Here is a 16888-nt window from a genome sequence, read left to right as displayed (position 1 = left end):
TCGTAGTGGGAAGCGACACAGAAAGTCCCGAGGTTAAAACAGAGTTTTGTTTTTGGTATCCTGATCCCCTGATTTAAAAAGAACAAATGCTGAAAACAAAAAACAAAAAACTTTACTGAAACTCTGGAAGAAACTTCAAGGTCAGTCTTGAAAATGAAAAGAAACCAACAAACAAAAACCAGGAACATTTTGCCAGAAAGATTCCCCCAAGTCTGTGTGTTTGTGCGACGCACACAAACTCCTTAAGGATCATAGCAACAAGCAAGAGAAAGAAAGACACAGACACAAACACACACACACACAGCCAAATATTTTTCAAGACAGGGCAGCTCAGAGGATGCAGCAAACTTGCTGTTTTTCAACAAGGCCGCATACAAACTAAGAAAGGCACATGGCACTTCGACAAGTCGAAAAAGCTATAAAAAGCTGGAATTAATCATAAGTTGCAATATTCTTAGCAAGCAACATGGCAGATTTCCACACCCTTCCTTTCCCCCCATTCTCCCCCCACCCATCTTTCTTTTCGTTAAAACATTGCTAGTTCCTCTCCACATAATTCTCAACCCGCAAAAAAGGGCTACAACATAGATGGTCATCCCTCTTAACCCCTTTTTAGAGGAAGGCAAATTTTAATTGCTGCTGGGGAAAAAAATGAGGGGGGGGCATGTATTTTATAGTTCCCACGTGTAGGCTTCACTGCAGGGGAACGAAATCAGGAAAGGGAGAGAAGAAAATCGGGTTTGTGAAATGCTCTTGGTGCTACGATCTCCATAAATCTGGCTTGATGGCTACAGGGATGGGGAAATCAGTCCCTCTAGGTCCAAGGGATGTCCAAGCGTGGGAACTTTTGGACTTCAACTCCCAGAAAATTCAAGACCCGGAATTCCCATGCTGGTTGAGGAATTCTAGGAGTCCACAGGTCTAAAAGCCGCCAAGGTTGGACATCCCCGCTCTAGATATTAAGAATGACGAATGACGATTTGCCAGGGGTCGCCTAAGACCATCAGAAATATGGGAAGTATACTTGCGAGTCAAAGAATCGCGCTCCAATGCTTGACTCCACAAGCCAGTTGCAGGCTTTTCAAATCGCTAGCCGAATTCGGCTTCAGGCGCGATGAATTAAAAAAGAGAGAAATCTTTGCTCTCATGTCTCCCTCTCAAGCCAGCTGCAATCACTCCCAATCGCTAGCCTAATCTGGCTTCAGGCGTGATAAACTTAATAGGGGAGGAGTCTCCGCTTTAATGCCTCCGCCCTCAAGGCAATCGCAAGCAGTTCATATCGCTAGCCAATACGGCTTCAGGCGCGATAAATTCAAAACGAAAATAATTTTACGGTTGGGGTTGCCACATCGTGGGGAATTGTATTAAAGGGGTCGCAGCACTATAAAGGTTGAGAACCACTGCTCTAAAAGGATGCAAATGACCAGCTGTTTGCAAGGAATATAAATCCTCCCGTCCCTCACTATCCTATCAGAGCTGAAGAAGCTTCTTGGATGAGAAGCAAAACGTCTTCAAAAGAAGTAAACAAGGAAGTCCAGTCACCTCCTGAAAAAAAGCACCTTTGGGATTTCCAGGTAAGAGATAAAAAGTTTAGGACAAATATTTTAGAAAATTGGAATCCAAAATAAACCAGAGGTGAGAAAGAGCGTCCGGCTATTTGCAAAGGGGCCAAAAGCCACCAATAAGAAGATTTACAGTGACCGATGTTGATAATGTTTCTCGAAGGAGGACTTTAACTAAGCTCGGATTTTAGCCTCTTATTGTGTTAAGGCGGGAGAGCAGAAACACACTTTCAAGCAGCATGAAACAGAACCTGTATCTAGAGAATCAGCCGAGCTGAAGATAAGACTTCAGTAGCCGTTCAATTTTTCTCTGTCTCAATATTTAACCTTAGATTATGGATACGGGGTGGGGGTGGGGGGGACGCTTGGGTTGAAAACAAAGAGGTGTGATCTGGCCAATTAATTTAATAGAAACACGGAAACGATTCGAGACAGGTTAAATCTGATTGCAACCTTTTCTAGGCAAATTTTTCACCAGGATGTCATGTGTAGATAAGAGAGGAACCCAGTGGTGAAATTCAAATTTTTTTTACTACTGGTTCTGTGGGGGTGGCTTGATGGGCATGGCAGGGGAAGGATACTGCAAAATCCCCATTCCTTCTCCGCTCCTGGGGGGAGGACATTGCAAAATCTCCATTCCCACCCCACTCTAGGGGAAGGATACTGCAAAATCTCCATTCCCTCCCCACTCTGGGGCCAGCCAGAGGTGGTATTTGCCGGTTCTCTGAACTACTCAAAATTTCCACTACCGGTTCTCCAGAACCTGTCAGAACCTGCTGGATTTCACCCCTGGGGGAACCTCAGAACTACCCGTCGTAAGTGTGAAAAACAGTCATAAGTCACATTTTTTTCAGTGCCGTTGTAACTTCGAACAGTCACTAAATGAACTGTTTTATCGTAAGTCGAGGACTACCTGTAGCTACATGAATGGATGGAAGTCAAGGACTACCTGTATTGATTTCTACAAAATCAGTACCTCGGTCAGTGGCACCCATCCCTCTCCTAGAAGAATGAAATATTTTGAGAAATATTTTTTGAAAAAGGCAGAATATTATATTTCCCTGGATGAGAAATTGAGAAACATGTGCTTGGAGACAGAAAGCAGCACCCACTTATCTTGGTGGCCCTCAACAGATGTCAGCACTCAATAGATAAAGAGATAGACAGCTCTGTTCATAAGCAAATTCCCTGCAGCAAGGCCTGAATAAAGGTAGGGTTAGCCCTCAGCCCACAATAGGGATTGCCCAACAAGCCCCTTCATCGCATCAGCCAAACTTCAACCAAGCTTGTCTCAGACAAACACCTAGGATTTGTACATGGACCCATGAGAGTCTGACAACAGCCAATAGAATACGTGTTCTTGCACAGGAACAGGAAGCTCAAGTGCAAAGCCCAAGAGAAGGTATAAATACCCCCCCACATTCTTAACTCCATGTGGTCAGCTGCACCAGGACCACATGCTTAGTGGTTCTGCTTCATCATTAAACCATCTTTCCCATCAGCCCCCATTGTTTCCATGTTTCTTTCTCCTGGCTTGGAACTGAACCAGATGGAAATTTCTCCCAACAACCCCAACCCAACGTCTCATGCCACAAACAGCCAGCGTAACTATCATGCACATGAACACACAGCGCATTTCCAGGTGCCTCCAGCTGAGTTGTGCAGCCGGGTTGGCAGTTTTTTCATGGCCTCTCATGGGGCTTCAGTTGGAATAAAAAAAACCCAGCCCTTCCCCCACCCCACCCACCCCGGGTTTCAACTGAGCTGAGACCAGACCAAGCTCCTTCCCCAGCTTTCTTACCTTCGTGCCCGGTGATTCACGTGCGGGTGTTGCCGTGTTATAAGGGCACTGTCCCAAACGGGGCCACCATGGTTACTTCTATACCAGCTTGCTGCCAGATGCCCAGGATAGGTTGGGCCAGTAAAGCCATGGTCCGACTCCGTCTCGGCGGCCAGCGATGAGGCTGAACTGCCCATGGCTCCACCCCAACCCTGGCCGGGGCCAAGATTTACTCTAGGTTAGGTCCCAGAGAGTGGCATGAGCTGTCGGCCTGAAAGGATGAAGACTCGCAGCATGGAGTGGAGCAAAAGTTCCCACAACCGGAGAAAAGGAGGCTGGTGTTGATTGAAGAAGAGAAAAAGACACACAAAAACAAAAAAAAAAAAAACAAGAGGAGAGGGAGAGAAGAGAAACAGAGAAAGAGAAAGAAAGGTATGATTTTCTTTCAAACCCATGAAGTGACATTTTTCTAAGAGTCTGTCGAAAGAAAAGAAACCAGAGACGGCAATCCGTGCGCATCAGTGGTGGGTTTCGAACCGGTAGCGGCGGCGGGAGGCTCCGCCCACCTGCCCAGACGTCATGACGGACGCTGCGTGCGTGCGGAGCATCTGCGATGTCACGGATGTGCTCCGTGCACGTTCCAAACCGGCAGCGAAGGTAAGGGAAACCCACGACTGGTGAGCATCGAAAGCAACATGGGCTTCACGCAGAGCAATTCAGACTCAAAGGTGAGATCTGGGTGGAAGGGAGATGGAAGCCCACCTGGACATGAAAAGTCAACATGTGAGAAGAGGGAGGGGGGAAGCACAGGTGGGGGTGTTACAGCTAGGTTTTAGGGAGAGCTCTGACATTTCTTGGGAAAGAGAGAGGCTGAATCGAAGACAGGAAATGGCAGATGGTGAAGGATGGCTCCCTTAAAATTCATATTATTTAGGAAGAACAGGGCTTAAGTAAAACACACTGGATTGGGAAAAGCTTGCTTTGAATTCCTTTTCAGAATCCTTTGGGAATCTCTACAGGTTGTCCCTGATACCAACCCTTCACTTAGTGACTGTTGAAAGTTACAACAACACTGAAAAATGTGACTTATAACCGTTTTTCTCACTTACGGCCGTGGCAGCATCCCCAAGGCACGGGGAAGCCAGATTGACTTAACAACCGTGTTACCAACTTAACAACTTAACAGTGATTCACTTAACTGGGGCAAGAAAGGTCTAAAACGGGCCAATATTCATTGAACCAACTCTCTTGGCTTACCAACAGAAATTTCTGGGCTCAGTTGTGGTCGTAAGTCAAGGATGACCTGGATTGAAATTTTTGTTGAAATATTTGAAAGGTCTCAGAATCCTTTGGGAGTCTGTATTTTTTAAAGTTAGATTAAGGCTGGTAAGGAGCCTGTTATTAGAACACAGCAGCCTGCAATTACTGCAGGTTCAAGCCCGGCCCAAGGTTGACTCAGCCTTCCACCCTTTATAAGGTAGGTAAAATGAGGACCCAGATTGTTGGGGGGGCAATAAGTTGACTTTGTAAAAATATACAAATAGAATGAGACTATTGCCTTATACACTGTAAGCCGCCCTGAGTCTTCGGAGAAGGGCGGGATATAAATGTAAAATAAAATTTAAAAAAAAGATTGGCGTTTATCAGCAGGTGAATCAATGTAGAAAATCAAGTTTCCTGAAGTTTGAGAAACTCAGGTAACCCAGAAAAAAGGTAGGTATTCTAGCAGTAATTAACACAGAAAACACATGCCATTATTTCTGTTGTACAGTTAGTCCTCGACTTGCAAGGGCTCAATTAGTGACCATTCTAAGTTACAAGAGCAAAGGAAAAAAGTGACTCGTGAACATTTTTCACACTTATGACTGTTGCAGACCATCCCCATGTGGTCATGTGATTTACGTTCGAATGCTTGACTCCCATTTATGACGGTTGCAGTGTCCTGAGGTCATGTGATCCCTTTTGCGACCTTCAGACCAGCAAAGTCAATAGGGAAGTGAGGTTCACTTAACAACCATGTCACTAACTTAATAATTCTTGTGATTTACTTAATAAATGTGGCAAGAAGAGTTCTCAAGTGTGGCAAAATACACTTAACAAATTTCTCACTTAACAACATAGATTTTGGGCTCAAAATTGAGAACTGCCTGTATTTTGGTAAAATTTTAAGTCCATACATGGCAATTTTAACGGGTGGTTTTATTGAGGGTTTGGTTTTATAGTTTTACTCTTTATTTTAATATTTCGGCCAACTGAATCAGATTTTTAATTGAAATATTGTGTTTTAACTTTTGTATATGTGTTTTATCTTGGCTGTAAACTGCCCCGAGTCTTCCGAGAAGGGCGGTATAGAAATGCAAATAATAAATAAATAAATAAATAAATAAATAAATACAAAGTCCTTTGATCAAACAAATCAAGTAGATTACAGCGTAAATATCCTGGCCTGTTTCACCCAAGACAATTTTTTGGAGTCCGATTTCATTTTAGCCAAAAAGTAGCACGTCAAAGCGAATCAAACACAGAGACTTGGAAATTAGCAGATATTCTGAGCCTTGGGCTGTGATGGTATATACACACACACCACTTGGATGAGCAAATGCATACCCAAGGCATAAAACTTGGGGGAGAAAAAACGAAAGGCACAGACTTAAACGATGGCATGGGTGACATTATTAAAAAAAAAAAAAACCCGGACTCTTAAATCAAACTCCCAAAATATGTTTGAACTTTCACCTTAGCCGGGCTGCCTCTTCCCTCCCTGTCAACTAAATTGCTTTGCGGAAGGAAGGCTGAAGATGCATTTAATTTAACATCTTGCCAGCCCACAGATTTTTATCTTAATTTTTCGCTACTTGATATGGAAGACGACAAGCATCTTCTTCTCCAAGGACCAGCCTTGCCAAACGTTTTGCTACGCCAAGTTCTGCTACCGACTACTCCTCTGCCCAGAGGCGGCTTCATTCGACCCTAGTCAACCACCGTTACGGCAAAGAATGCCAAAATGAACACCGGGAATCTTCCGTGTGGGCGAGGGAACCAGGGACAAGGTTATCTGAAGGACAGTCTCTTTGCCGGTCACATCCACCCGACTCACTAGAGTGGGGAGGGAAGGGATGTTGTGGGTCCCGTCCCCTAAAGAGGTACAACTGGCGGGAGCCAAAAGAAGGGCCTTCTCCATGGTGGCTCCCTCCCTCTGGAATTCTTTTTTTGTCTTTTAATGATCCCCGTAATCCCTTGCAGGGTGGAGTCAGGAGGACACACAGATAAACCTCCAAGTGCTTCAACGACCTTCAAAAAGGATGCAAGTGACCAGCCGTCTGCAAGGAATATCAATCCTCCCATTCCCCACCATTCCAGTCAGAGCTGAAGAAGGTTCTGTTGTGTCTCGTCCGATCTCACCACAGCCGGGGCCTTCTTATCTGCTTCCGAACACGGAGGAATGTCCTAGTATGCCTCCCGGCCCCAGCCCTGGCTCCATGCCCAGACAGGCTGAAGAGGAGGAAGTATCTCCAGCCCCCAGCTCTGGCTCCATGCCCAGGCAAACGGAGCAACTAGACCCCTCCCCCTCCTCCACAGCATGTGAGCCTGAGGGAGGTCAATTGCCAACAGCTGCAGACTGGAGTGACCCTCACGTCAGAAGACTTGATAGATGGAGGCAACAGAAGGAAGGGAGGGGCAGGCCTGGATAAATGCTGAGTCATGGAGCCACACCCCATGGCCTATATAAAGGACCTGCTTTCTGGCATTCTCTGAGTCAGGCAAAGTCTAAACATATCTTGCTGAAGTCACTTTCTGGTCTCCTGCCTGCCCTGAGGACTTTGCTAGGACTTTGGCAGAGCTGCAGAGGCACGCCTGATTCGGATTTCCCTGACCCGGCCGTCAGCGGAGGAGTGGGACACGACAGGTTCCTGGATGAGAAGTGAAACATCTTCAAAAGAAAAAAAAAACCAAGAAAATCCAGCTGCCTCCTGAAAAAGCACCTTTGCGACTCCCTGGACACGGCATTGCATCGCCTTACAAACACTGTTCTGAAGGAAAAAAAAAAACCAAGGATGCTTGGAAACTTTTACAGTTCCTTTAGCAAAGCTAGCCACCCTGTCTGGTTGAAAGGAAAAGACAAACAAGGAACAAGCACCCTGGCCATCCGGTAGCTCGGCTAAACTCCGTCAAGCTGGTTGCCAGACGCACCACAGAGACGCGACTCTTCCCACCAAGAGGAAGTCAGGATCCAGATTGGAGTTTGCAAGAATGTGAAGGGAGGAGAAAAAAGAAACAACCCACCAGTTTTAATAGTACTCGGAAAAAGCTCCGAGGAGCAACAGGGGAGGATCTAGAAATAGACCAGGGGTGAAATGCTCCCGGTTCGGACCGGATCGGCTGATCCGGTAGCGATGGTGGCGGGTGGTTCGCAGAACCTGTGGCAAAAATCCCTGATACACACACCCCCCAGCCTATGCCCACCCAATCGCCCTGTCAAGCGCTTGACTGCTTGCCGCTTCTTTTAAAAAATGCTTTTAAAAGGTTAAAAAAAAAAAGGCTCTGACGATCACAGCTGAGTCGCGCGATTGTCAGAGTCTTTTTTTTTTACTTTTAAAAGCATTTTTTTACAACCTATTTGGCCGAAGGAAGGCACATGAGTGTGCAAAGAGCATGCGTGGAAGGCCGAGCATGCGCAGAAGGCGCGCGCTCACATTTGAGAACCGGTAGGGAAGGGAAGGGAATCCCACCTCCGCCCTAAACGAATGGTTGTAAATCAAGGATTACCTGTATGTCGATTACTGTATTTTTCGGCGTATAAGACGCACCGGAGTATAAGACGCACCTTAGTTTTTGGGGAGGAAAACAGGAAAAAAGCTGATTGGCAGGTGGATTGGCCTCCCGGAATACCCCCAATCAGCTGTTCCCAGAGGTGAATTTTAGCAACAGGTTGCTTGGTTGTGAGCTCTGTACCTCGCTTTTTTTTCTGCCTTAGAAACTGTTTCAGAAAAAACTTTTTTCTGCCTCTGAAAGCCTCCAAAACAGAACTTCAGAAAAAAAGCCTCTGAAGCTCTGTTTGGGGACTTCTTTTCTGAAGCTCTGTTTGGGAGTTCTTTTCTGAAGCTCCGTTTGGGGGCTTCTTTTCTGAAGCTCCGTTTGGGGGCTTCTTTTCTGAAGCTCCGTTTGGGAGTTCTTTTCTGGAGCTCCGTTTGGGGGCTTCTTTTCTGAAGCTCTGTTTGGGGGCTTCTTTTCTGAAGCTCTGTTTGGGAGTTCTTTTCTGAAGCTCCGTTTGGGGGCTTCTTTTCTGAAGCTCTGTTTGGGGGCTTCTTTTCTGAAGCTCTGTTTGGGAGTTCTTTTCTGAAGCTCCGTTTGGGGGCTTCTTTTCTGAAGCTCCGTTTGGGGGCTTCTTTTCTGAAGCTCCGTTTGGGAGTTCTTTTCTGGAGCTCCGTTTGGGGGCTTCTTTTCTGAAGCTCCGTTTGGGAGTTCTTTTCTGGAGCTCCGTTTGGGGGCTTCTTTTCTGAAGCTCTGTTTGGGGGCTTCTTTTCTGAAGCTCTGTTTGGGAGTTCTTTTCTGAAGCTCTGTTTGGGGGCTTCTTTTCTGAAGCTCTGTTTGGGGGCTTCTTTTCTGAAGCTCTGTTTGGGGGCTTCTTTTCTGAAGCTCTGTTTGGGAGTTCTTTTCTGAAGCTCTGTTTGGTGGCTTCTTTTCTGAAGCTCTGTTTGGGGGCTTCTTTTCTGAAGCTCTGTTTGGGGGCTTCTTTTCTGAAGCTCTGTTTGAGGGCTTCTTTTCTGAAGCTCTGTTTGGGAGTTCTTTTCTGAAGCTCCGTTTGGGGGCTTCTTTTCTGAAGCTCTGTTTGGAGGCTTCTTTTCTGAAGCTTCTTTCAGCCTCTGAAACCTGCATTTGAGAAGCTGCATGGGCTACATTCAGAGTATAAGACGCACCCAGATTTTCACCCTCTTTTTTTGGGGAAAAAGGTGTGTCTTATACTCCAAAAAATATGGTACCTACTGAGCAGAAGACACCCAGAGAGAAATATTTGCAATAATTTTTTTTAATCGTCTCGGACAGTATTTGCCTACTTTTTAGGGGCCTCTGTGGCTCAGATTGCTAATGCAGTCTGTTATTAACAGCAGCTGCCTGCAATTACTGCAGGTTCTAGTCCCACCAGGCCCAAGGTTGACTCAGCCTTCCATCCTTTATAAGGTAGGTAAAATGAGGACCCAGATTGTTGGGGGCAATAAGTTGACTTTGTATATAAATATACAAATAGAATTAAGACTATTGCTAACATAGTGTAAGCCGCCCTGAGTCTTCGGAGAAGGGCGGGATATAAATGCAAATAAAAAAAAAACTTTCAAAGAAGCAACACCAACGTTCACCCTTGGGATGTCTTAGCTGCATATCTATCTTGAAATAACAAACAACGGGTAAAAACCCATGTAGGCTCTGCACAATTATACACCTGTCACACTGCAGTTTGCTTGCCGATTTATCGTTTGCATGGGGCTATGAGTAGGAAAGCACCTCAGGCAGAGTTGAGCATTACTCAAAGTCTTGGGCTCAGTGGTTTGTGAAAGATGGGGAGAAGAGGGGGGTGGGAGGGAAGCGCTCCGAGATTGGGAATGATAAAAACGGCATTTGCTAAGAATTTTAACAAGCAGTAAAAAGGGAACTGCAGAAAAACTCACTTTTGGAAAAAACCTGCATTAGGAAGGGTTTGTGCATGGAGGGGAGAATTAGCTTCCCCCCCCCCCCCATATACATAACGAAATAAATCACTTTTGAATTAATCTAATTTGGGAGGCCCAACGCTGCAGCCATAACAATGGGGGGGGGGGAAGACAAATGGGAGATTTAACTAATGGAAACAAATAGTTAAGCACCTATTTTTCCTTTCTTTTGTGGTTTTAATGCATAATTATCCCATTTCAAATGTTACAGTTAATTACGCCTGCAAGAGCGCTTTTTCTAAAGCAAATACGCTGATCTATTATGAATTCTATTTCCTCCTTCCTATTTTCTAAATTAGTTCCCTGCCCACCCTCCACAAAAGCACTTACAAAGAGAGGAAACAGAGGAAAATTTTCCAATCCCGTGTTGTTGTTGTTTTTTTAAAGGTTCTTCCACGTTTCCAAAAAAGCATCCACAAGAGAAAACAGGCCTGTGTTAGATCGCTTCTTTGGGTAAAACGGCAAGTGGAGGTTTCGGTTACGGCCCACAAGAACAACGATGACTGCTGCATCCCATCTACAGGTAATCCTCAATTTATGACCATAACCGAGCCCAACATTTTCTTGGCCAAGTGAGACGTTTGTTAAATGAATTTTGCCTCATTTCACGAACTTCCTTGCCAGGTTTGTTAACTGAATCACTGCAGCAACCGTCGGCAGGTTTGATGCAGTGGTGGAATTCAATTTAAAAAAAAAAAAAAATCGGTGGGTGTGGCAGGGGAAGGATACTGCAAAATCCCCATTCCCTCCCCGCTCCTGGGGGAAGGATACTGCAAAATCCCCATTCCCTCCCCGCTCCTGGGGGAAGGATACTGCAAAATCCCCATTCCCTCCCCGCTCCTGGGGGAAGGATACTGCAAAATCCCCATTCCCTCCCCGCTCCTGGGGGAAGGATACTGCAAAATCCTCATTCCCTCCCCACTCTGTGGGGCCAGCGAGAGGTGGCATTTGCCGGTTCTCAGCTACTCAAAAGTTCCACTACTGGTTTTCCAGAACCAGTCAGAACCTGCTGGATTTCACCCCTGGGCTTCCATCCCTCCCTTTGTCCTTAACAGTCCAATCTCCCCCCACCCTCCACTTCCATTGCTAATGTCAGGCTGTCAGCTCATGAAGTTTGGCTAGAAGCAGCCATGACACTCTGTTCATTTGCATGAAAGTCCCCAATCTCCAATGTCAGGCAGAAGATGTTAAGGAAAACCTCCTCTTGTCTTCCATTCCGAGAACTCTTTCTAGAACAGTGATGGTGAACCTTTTCAGCACTAAGTGCCAAACTGGAATGCACGCGCACGTGTGTCTCGGAGCACCGGAAACCTGAAGACCAGTCAGCCGGCGCGTATGCACATGCCGGCCGGCTGGTCTTCGGGTTTCCGCCAGTTTGTCTTCCTGTGCACCTGAATGCCAGAAACCCAAAGACCAGCTGGCTGGCACACGCATGCACACCAGCTAGCTGGTCTTTGGGTTTTCGCCAGCTGGTCTTCCTGTGTGCCTGAATGTCAGAAACCCAACGACCAGCTGGCTGGCACATGCATGCACACCAGCCAGCTGGTCTTCCTGTGTGTCTGAATGCCAGAACCCAAAGACCAGCTGGCTGGCACATGCATGCACACCAGCCAGCTGGTCTTCCTGTGTGCCTGAATGCCAGAACCCAAAGACCAGCTGGCAGGCACACACATGCATGCACACCAGCCAGCTGGTCTTCCTGTGTGCCTGAATGCCAGAACCCAAAGACCAGCTGGCAGGCACACACATGCACACCGGCTGGTCTTCAGGTTTCCGGCACTATGTCACGTGCGAAGACCAGCTGCCCGGCATGCATGCATTCACCGGAAACCTGACACGTGTGCTATAGGTTCGCCATCACGGTTCTAGACAGTCCCACCTAAAACTGATGTTCTCCATGTTTCCAGAAGGGCCTGAGCTTCTGAACACAACAAATGGCTAACTTACAACACACTTACAGCGTAAGGCAGAAGCTGTGTATTCAAAGGCAGCCCACACAGAGCCAGCAACCGGTTGGTAACCAGGCCCTGGTTAGCCAATGGATTAGATCTTTGCACATATTTACATCCATCCTGCTTTAAAGCTTTTGAGATCCTCTTAAGGCAGCTTACAGACGCAGTTACTCAATGCAACCCGGTAGCAGCTTCTGAGCCAGAAATAGCACACCGTCGTGTACCTGGCACCCATTATTCAAGAGAAAAGGTTTTCCAGAGGCCTCCTTCCCTTGTGACGTCCCGAGTAGCTGGGTTCCAAGGTTCGATACCTCCGACATTAACGTGCAGTAAATTCAATAAACAGTAAGATTTTTGGAATGAACCTGGAGTTTTATTCTTGAGCTGCATGTTGACACCACGTAACCCATTTAATAACTGTAGAACTCCACTTAACAAAAGTGGCAGGAAAGGGAACAAAATTCACTTAAAAACTGTCTTGCTCAGTTACACAAATTTTGGGGCTGAGTCAGGGGTGGGCTGCTGGGGGTTCGCAGGTGTTCGGGAGAACCTCTAGCTAAGATTCTGTGCAGTTCGAAGAACCCCCCAAATCCCACTCTTGGCTGGCCCCACCCACCCACCCTGCCCCTCCCCTCCCGAGTCCCCCCACGGCCCATTTTGGATGGGGGTAAGTGCAGGGAGGCTTGGAGAGGGCGAAAAAAGGGCCTACCGGAAGTTTGGGAAGGCCAGAAACAGGCCAGTTTCTGGCCTCTAGAAGGTCTCCAGAGTCTGGGGAGGCTGTTGTCATCCTCCCGGAGGCTTGAAGAAAGCCTCTGAAACTCTGGGAGGGCAAAAATGCCCCCCCACCAACCGTGGTGCAGGCGGCCGACTAGGCCACACCTACCAGGGCCACGCTCACCCAGCAACTAGGCAGAGAACCCCTTGCTAAAATTTTTGAAGCCCACCCCTGGCTCAAGTGTAGTCATAAGTAGAGGACTACCTCTAAACCAAGATGAAAGGATGCTTAGTTCAAAGCACTGAATACGCAGTTGACTATTCAGCGCAAAGTATATGTCAAAGGGCTGGAATAGGCCCCCCCAAAAAACAGTCTAAAAAGTAAGATATTGGAAAGCCCGCCAATCCCACACACAAATGGAAATATTTCTCAGAATCACCCCATTATCTAAAGTAAAATGTGGACTATTTAAGAGGGGAGATATATGCAGTAGCGGACATTCAACGATGACAGCTTCTTCTTTTTTTTTTACATTTATATCCCGCCCTTCTCCGAAGACTCAGGGCGGCTTACAGTGTATAAGGCAATAGTCTCATTCTATTTGTATATTTACAAAGTCAACTTGTATTGCCCCCCCCCCAACAATCTGGGTCCTCATTTTACCTACCTTATAAAGGATGGAAGGCTGAGTCAACCTTGGGCCGGGCTTGAACCTGCAGTAATTGCAGGCTACTGTGTTCTAATAACAGGCTCCTTACAGCCTGAGCTATTCCGGCCCTATTCTGACTTGATTTGTTTCCCATTTCAGCTGCACTGCTCTTTTTTTTGCAAAGTTTGCCGGTTGTGTGCGAGCTACCACCGATTGCAGAGAGTGGTTTAATTTTTATTTTTTTTTAAAAAAACATACAGTTTTAATTATGCTGCAAGCCAAAGGGAAAACTACTGTGCGCGTTTTATGTATGTGCATTTTCTCCCCCTTTAATAGCACTTGTTTCTGTAAATACTTCTTGATAGAAAGCCTTTTTCTAGAATAAACTGGACTGCTTTAAATTTCTAAATTCCCCTGCCGATTGCTAGTAGCATTTAAGGATTCCCGAGGGATCTGAACATTATAATCCCGAACACAGGGAGAGAAGGGGGGGGGGAGGATCATTAAGATCACAATATCTTAATAATAATAATAATAGAACAACTAGACACAAGAACAGTTTTTTCCCGAAGGCCATCACTCTGCTAAACAAATAATTCCATCAACACTGTCAAACTATTTACTGAATCTGCACTACTATTAATCTTCTCATCGTTCCCATCACCAATCTCTTTCCACTTATGACTGTATGACTATAACTTGTTGCTGGCAATCCTTATGATTTATATTGATATAGTGACCATCAATTGTGTTGTAAATGTTGTACCTTGATGAACGTATCTTTTCTTTTATGTACACTGAGAGCATAGACAAATTCCTTGTGTGTCCAATCACACTTGGCCAATAAAAAATTCTATTCTATTCTATTCTATCTGCATTAATACTCCGGCTTTTACAATCGTTTGGCAGGGCGGAATTCATCTTCAAAGGTGGCAGGAAGAAGCATTTAGTATTCAGGAAGGGATTGATACCAGAGAGTCAGCTGACAGGGAAACGTTTTTTGGTCTCTAAAATAACCTAAAATAATAACGAACTCGTAACTCCAGCGGAGGCAAATTAAAAGGCTCTTCCTTGGAATTGAAAAGCGAAGACTTCTTGAAAGTCTTCTTCACCTGCTCACTACCTCCAATTAATTAAATATTGGCAATGATTTCCAAAGGATTTGTTCACCGGGAATAACAGGTCCTTTTTTTAAAAAAAAACAAAACACCTGACACTCAATGAAAAGCTTAACCCACATCACACTGTACGGGGTGGGGTAGGGTGTCCTTGACTTAGGACCACAATTTATGTTGCTAGGTGAGACATTGGTTAAGCGACTGTTGCCCCGTTTTACGACTTTTCTTGCCGCAGCTGTTAAGCGAATCGTGGCAGTTGTTAATAACCTGGTTGTTAAGTGAATCCGGCTTCCCCCGCTGAGTCTGTTTGGCAGAAGGTAGCAAAAGGGGATCACGTGACCCCGGGACACTGTTGTAAATATGAACCTGGAGGCTAAAACATACAAAGAAGGGTTGCTGGAATTGGGTGTGTCTAGTTTAATGAAAAGAAGGACTAGGGGAGACATGATAGCAGTGTTCCGATATCTCAGGGGCTGCCACAAAGAAGAGGGAGTCAAGCTCTCCTCCAAAACACCTGAGGGCAGGACATGAAGCAATGGGTGGAAACTGATCGAGGAAAGAAGCAACTTAGAACTAAGGAGAAATTTCCTGACAGTGAGAACAATCAATAAGTAGAACAACTTGCCTCCAGAAGTTGTGAATGTTCCAACACTGGAAGTTTTTAAAGAAGAAATTGGACAATCATTTGTCTGAAATAGGGTTTCCTGCCTGGGCAGGGGGCTGGACTAGAAGACCTCCAAGGTCCCTTCCAACTCTGTTCTTCCCTTCTTGTCTGTTCTGTTTTCCATATTCTGCTCTGCTCTACTCTACTCTGTATTCTATTCACTCTACTCCTACTTCTATTCTATTCTATTCTATTCTATTCTATTCTATTCTATTCTATTCTATTCTATTCCTATTCCTATTCCTATTCCTATTCCTATTCCTATTCCTATTCCTATTCCTATTCCATTCCATTCTATTCTTATTATGTGCATCTGAACATGCAAGTAAAACGGGGTAAGAAAATATTGACCCACATCTACCACAAAATCATTGGTGGAGCTATTATGGGACTGGGGAGTTTGAAGGGTTAAACAAGCATTAATTTTTCCACTTTAGTTTTTGCTCTTCATTTATACTTTCACTGCAGATAAACAAGCAACTAAGATCTAAACAAGCTGAAAGTGCTTCTATGGGAATGTTCCTATTAGCCAACTGTGCGTAGGCATTTTTTTAAAAAGTGTGGTATTAATAAAAACGTATGTGGGTTGGTATGGCTTGCCTCATTAGCAGCATAGAAGCAATTTATGCCCCTGCCAGCTTGCCCTCTCTCTCTCTCTCTCTCTCTCTCCCCCCCCCTTTCCGTCTCTCTCTCTGTGTCTCTGTCTCTTTCTCTCCCTCTCTCTCTCTTTCTCTCTCCATCTCTCTCTCTCTCTCTCTGTATGTCTCTCTTTCTCTCTCTGTCTCTCTCCCTCTCCCGCTCTCCCTCTTTCTCTCTCTGCCTGTCCCTCTCTGTCTCTCTCCCTCTCCCTCTTTCTCTCTCCCTCTGTGTGTCTCTCTCTCTCTCCCTCTGTCTCTCTCCCTCTCCCTCTTTCTCTCTCCCTCTGTGTGTGTCTCTCTCTCCCTCTGTCTCTCTCTCTCTCCTCTCCGTCTGTGTCTCTGTCTCTCTCTCTCACACACACTCTGAGTAAAGTCTCCCTCTCTCCCCAGAATGCATGTCGCACATAATAAACCTCTTGTTTCTGATCCATCTTGCTTTGGGTGTTTCATCAGTTCTGTAGAAGAAACAATCAGGCTCAAGTACATAAAAGCAGAGACAAAAATCAGCTACAACAGAGAGATTAATAGATGCTAGAGATCGAGACACCTGCGGCCCTCCAGATTGTGGACTACAATTCCCAGCATCCTTTATAACTGAGGACATTAGCTGAGGATGGATGGATTTTTTAAAAAATTCATTGAAAATATTAGCCCAAAGGAGTTATTATCTGGGGGGTTTTTTTCCCCTCGGGTATTAACAGATGCACATTTCATTCCATTGTAATTCAGCAACGCTCCTAAATTCAGCCATTCTCTAAATTCAGCCATCTGCTAAAGAAGACGAAGATACAATATTAAAGAAGCACATTCTGGAGTAAAATTAATATGATTAAATGGTAATTCAACAGGATTTAGCACAATTTGATTGGGATTATACTAGAAAGGCTATTAGGAGCTGTCCTGGTACAGAATATATCTGCCTTTGCCCTCTGATAAGTCTCTTTTCTTATACCAGAGGTGTCCAACTTTAAGACTTACGAACTGCAACTCCCAGAATTCCCCAGCCAGCCATGATTGGACACACCTGCTTTATACCGCCTCTAAGATCATCCACGGAGTTTTGCTTATCATAGGTTGTTGAAAAGAAAGCTTAGCAGAGTTAT

General features: G+C 45.4%; 1 protein-coding gene across 4 annotated transcripts in view; it reads right to left on the bottom strand.

Moving 5' to 3' along the window:
- The window catches only part of CAPN15 (calpain 15), a 160811-nt gene that overhangs the window by 106507 nt on the left and 37416 nt on the right, over positions 1-16888 (bottom strand). For 2 of the 4 annotated variants that reach the window (XM_058156984.1, XM_058156983.1), the window contains exon 2: positions 3364-3677. The exons of the other annotated variants lie outside the window; for them this stretch is intronic. In XM_058156984.1, the coding sequence (XP_058012967.1) occupies positions 3364-3539 (176 nt within the window). In that variant the 5' untranslated portion in view covers positions 3540-3677. The remainder of the gene's footprint in view (positions 1-3363; positions 3678-16888) is intronic. 4 annotated transcript variants of the gene reach the window in all.

The sequence above is a fragment of the Ahaetulla prasina genome, chromosome 14, assembly GCF_028640845.1.
Source record: "Ahaetulla prasina isolate Xishuangbanna chromosome 14, ASM2864084v1, whole genome shotgun sequence".
In the NCBI taxonomy this organism is placed as follows: Eukaryota; Metazoa; Chordata; class Lepidosauria; order Squamata; family Colubridae; genus Ahaetulla; species Ahaetulla prasina.
The sequence above is the reverse complement of the archived record's forward strand: the minus strand, read 5'-3'. Positions and strand labels throughout refer to the sequence as shown.